The 4,870-nt window shown below is 36.3% G+C and overlaps 1 protein-coding gene across 1 annotated transcript; it reads right to left on the reverse strand.

Annotated features, from left to right (window-relative positions):
* Window positions 1–437: 437 nt before the first annotated feature.
* On the reverse strand, window positions 438–1,775 carry LOC143540893 (disease resistance protein At4g27190-like). The gene has a single exon (XM_077033855.1). It carries the CDS (start codon window positions 1,773–1,775, stop codon window positions 438–440), a length of 1,338 nt encoding a protein of 445 aa, XP_076889970.1.
* Window positions 1,776–4,870: the final 3,095 nt, after the last annotated feature.

The following is a 4,870-nucleotide window of genomic DNA, read 5'->3' on the forward strand; positions in this document are numbered from 1 at the left end:
TTAATGTATTCTTAAAGGAATATCTGTCGTCATTAGATTTAGTTTCCACATTTAGTGAACAACCCATTGATATCCTAAATCTTTGGAGTTTCTTAAATGACAGATTTTTCGGCTGAAGAATATTCTCAAAGAATTCAAACTCTAATGCAATAAGTTTCTCTGAAAGCACCTTTAACTCGTCACAGTTGGCATCAGTGAACCTAATAGGTTTCTTTTCAGAAGCTCTCATATAAAGCTCTTCAAGTTTTCTTAAATTTTTTAAGACACCATCATCAATACAAAGGTTAACACATCCGGTCAAATCAAGTAATTTCAACCTTTTTAGCTTCCCTATTGTAGACACTAGTTTTCGGATGTTACAGTGAGCAAGGCTGAGTACTTCCAAGTTAACAAGTTTTCCAAGAAAAGAGAGATCATTATCCACCACAGAGCATGAATCAAGGAAGGCTGCTAGAGCATTGAAGTGAAGCTAGAAACAATGGATTCTGCATTTTGTCATATGCTATGACTTTAAGCTTTTCCATTCGTTTATGAAAATCTTCAGGTAATTTGAGTAGCCTATCCCCATCCATTATTTTCAAAAGTAACACGTTTGGGAAATAAAAATCTTCAGGAAACTCAGACATGCCTTTGCATGTTAATAAAATTCTTTCACAAGATTCCCGTGTATCTTGAGTAGGCCATTTGGACATGTCACTGGGATTAACAATGGAAGCTTGCTTGAATTTTGAAATATCATCCAAAACAAAAGCACGCGCAAGATCATGCATTCTAACACATTCTATGGTATAACTTTCGGTCAACAAATTTGCACGTATAAGGTTATGAATAGACGTCTTGGTTCGTTTTCTTGCTTCATCTAAACTACATGCTTTCATAAATAACTGCAAACCCCATCCAAACCTCACTAACTCCTCGAGAGGAATATCAAAGTCATCTTGAAATAAGCCACAAAGAACAAAAATTGCTTTATCGTCATCCTTTTTAAGATACTCGTAGCTTATATGAAAAACTGTATACGCAACGCCATCAAGGTCATCAATATCTTTAAGGTTATGGTGTTGTAAATTCTTCTGAGCAACTTCCCATGCATCCTTTTCTTCATTTTTAAGAGCCTTTGCGATGGTTTTTATGGCGATAGGCAACCCACCACACTTCTTTAAAATATCTTCTCCTATCTTGCGAAGCTCACCATCCGCATCCGAAAGTCCTACGGTTTCCCAGAAAAAAGAGTTTGCTTCTGCTTCTTCTATACCAACCATTTTGAAAACTTTTGCCTTAGTTTCAGCGTTCATCTTAGTGAGACCCTTTTCATTCCGTGACGTGACTAGCAACTTGAAGCCTTTTGGAAAATGACTTGTGAGTCCAATGTCTTTGAGTTTGATCTCCTCCCAAACGTCATCTAGTATCACCAAAATCTTTTCGCCATTTTTTGACATGCCCTCAAAACTGTTCCCAAGACGAATAGCGTTTTCCTCAATATCTTCTTCCCCTAGAGTTACACCCACTTGTTTTGCAATAGCTTTTTGAGTAGCAATTGGTTCATATTTTGTCCCAATAGTCTTCCTCACAACCCATTTAAACATTCTCCTCTTCTTCACAACCTTCTCTATATCTTCCATCATTGTGGTCTTGCCGACACCTCCCATCCCCCAGAGACCCAGCATTTGGGTCTCATTATCCGCTTCAAGTAATTCCAATACATCATTGAATAATACGGTCTGGTATAAGGCGATCATTTCTTGTAGCATCATTCTTCTTCTCTTTAATCTCATGTTTTGTTTCATTTAAGTTTTGCAACCTTTCACTCAGGTTTGTAACATATTTTGTGGAGGAGGAGAAGAAGCCCAGGTGCTTCTTAACAGGTACCATCAAAGATTCAACAATGGGAGTAATAATTGGAGTTACGAACTCCATATTCCTGAAATAGGCAAACAATAACTACATAGTCACGAATAAAATATATAGAAATGAAACTAGTAGGTTGTTCGCACTTTGCAACGGGATTTTATGTGTGCAAGTTGTTTTCTTTTTCTTTAAACGAAAACGACACACTGGTAAATATTTATAGGATTTGAATCAAATACAAATTAATTTTATCATGAGAAGTGGACATATAACTAAAGTAATTATGTTAACATTGTAGCAATTATTATTACTCTATAACTTTTAAACTAGAGTAATTATTATTACGCTATTTTAATTTTTGTAACATAACTACTCTAGTTTAAAACGGTAATTACTCTAGTTATGTGTATGTTTAGTATGTTATTTTTATTTCTACAGGATCCCATCCCAATTTTTATAATTCTAAGAAGCAAATCCAACAGATAAAAAGACATTAACATTAGAAAAATCCCAAATAAGTGCTAGTTCTCCAAAAACTTCTGGCACGACTACCCATGCCCACACATCGGGAAACCTGCCCCAACCTGCATTCGAATAAACCGTAAGCTTTACGGATGGACAGAGAAATATGAAGAGGCCCTGAGATAAGTTGCCTTTGATATAACGAAGCATTCATTTAATAAATTGAAAATGTGGTTCTCTTGGGGATGCATGAAAAGACAAATTTGTTGAACCGTATAAGAAATATTTGGTCGAGTAATAGTGAGATATTGTAGAGCACGGAAAGGCTGTTGGGTTTGTGGAGGCTAGGGCTCGGGTTAGGTCCGGTTTACTTGAAGACAGATTAAATGGGTTTTATAAAGATGGAAGACATTGGAGGTATTGGGTCGGCCTTATATAGGGTCCGTTTATGTTATCTTGTACCCTAAGCTAGAAACCCTAACTAGTCTCTAAATGATGTAATTGTTGTACTTGTAATTCATCACGATGTAGTAGCAATAATAATATACTCTTGTTGCAGCCGGTGGACGTGTAGGTCAGTTTAGACTGAACTAAGTAAATCTCGCGTGTTCAGCTTCGTCTATTTTTATCTTGCAATATTATACGTGTTTGTGTGTGTCCAAGATCCTAACAAGTGGTATCAAGAGCTAGGTTCGTTACACATGAAGAACACGATCGCGAGAGGAGAGTGGGATCGAATTAGGGTTTCATTTTGGCAGCCGGCAATCAACCCAGTCGTCTGATCATAAGAAGCGTCAGGTTCTGTTTACATCAAAACCAAAGGAACATAATATATATTGCAATTTGCAATATTTGTTATTTATTCTTGATTTGTGGCTATGAGTAAAACTTACTGCCACTACCAAGATATTATAAATTAATATCGTTCAATCAAGAGTCAAAAATACAGTCGCCATTCATGAATAGATTTTATCAAATCAGAAGTCCGAATAAAAGGTCGTTGCCAACTCTTAAGTGATTAAGCGGACTAAGGTTGTGTTTTTGATCAGTTTGCTTGTTGTTAAACCAGGTTTTGTGTTCGATTTATTTTAGGTTGGTTCACAGGTTTTTGGTTTTTTGTTTTTTTCAGGTGTGATAACAGGAGTTAATCGATGGTCGATTATTGGTTCGGGTATTGATTGGTTGGCATATTTATCGGGTAGTTTAGCCGGGTGGTTTGACTAGTGGGATTTGTTTTGTTTGTAGATAACAATTTTCTACAACAAAGAACGAGTTCTTTTGAATCAAAATCCTAGTTTGCAGAGAACGGATTGTCAAATCAAAAGAGACCGATTACATAGACCGAGAATGAGTGCCCTGTGTTGTCAGGTTATACTATTTTAGTTTGAAGTTTCAGTTTTTTGATAATCAAAGTTAGATTGATTGTTTAACAAAGTTATACAGAGTTCAGTACAACAGTCATTAACTTCAGTCCCGTGCCATTTCTGTGTATAGGGGTGAGCAACTTAACCGTCATAACCGTTTAACCGAGCCATAACCGACTTAACCAAACCGATTTTAACCGATAACCGACATAACCAGTGGGTCGGTTTAATGAAATTTTAAAACCGTCAAATACGGGTCGGTTTTGGTTAAAGATAATTCCAAAACCACCATAACCGAACCGACCCATTTATTTAACAAACAATATGCTTTAGATTAACTTCCACCAAGCACGTTGTTGGATTATATCATTTTGATGTTTTTGGTTCAACGATTTTTATCAAATTAAGTTGAATTTCATTGTTGGATTATATAATGTCATTCTTATTTTTTGAATATTTGATATTAATATTAACGACTATATACTTTGTTAGATTATGTCATGTTGTTTTTTTGTAATAATTGGTACCAAACTTTTAAGCTAAATTACATTTTTTTGGTTACGATTAACCATAACCGCCATAACGGGTCGGTTATGGTTATGGTTATCCATTAACCGACATATCGGTTATGGTTATGGGTTTGGCTCAAAACCGCCCCAAACCGACCCATGCACACCCCTAGCTGTGTATGCCTCTGTTTTTATCCAGTTTCGTTTGGTCATTGTTATGGCCATAGTCACATGGATCGTGAAACTTGCCACGATTTCCTTTTCGGATCGTGCGTTCTGAAACACGGTACGAACATGATCTCGGAACGCCTTGGATCGCGATTCCGGCATTAAAACCGGCGTTCCCGATATCCGTTTCAATTGTATCTGATGCTCTCTGGATCGTGAACCGGATAAATTTGAAACACGACCCGACTTCATGGGAACATCGAACGGATTTTGGAAAGTTACTTTTAGATTTCCATAATCTGGGTTGCTTAGATGATGCTCTTCACAATGGCGGCTGAAATTAGGGTTGCAGAGTTTTGTAATGTTAAAGTTTAACATAAATTAAATTTTTCATCCTTGAAGATGTAGTTTTCATTAAAATTGACCCTGAACTATTTATAATGTGCATATATTTTAAAAAATACACATAAAAATACAAGTTTAATTGGTACATCGTACCACATTATATGGTACATCGTA

The sequence above is a fragment of the Bidens hawaiensis genome, unplaced genomic scaffold (assembly GCF_021521415.1).
Source record: "Bidens hawaiensis isolate Kalapana, Puna unplaced genomic scaffold, B.hawaiensis_p1.1 tig00012385_1, whole genome shotgun sequence".
NCBI lineage: Eukaryota > Viridiplantae > Streptophyta > Magnoliopsida > Asterales > Asteraceae > Bidens > Bidens hawaiensis.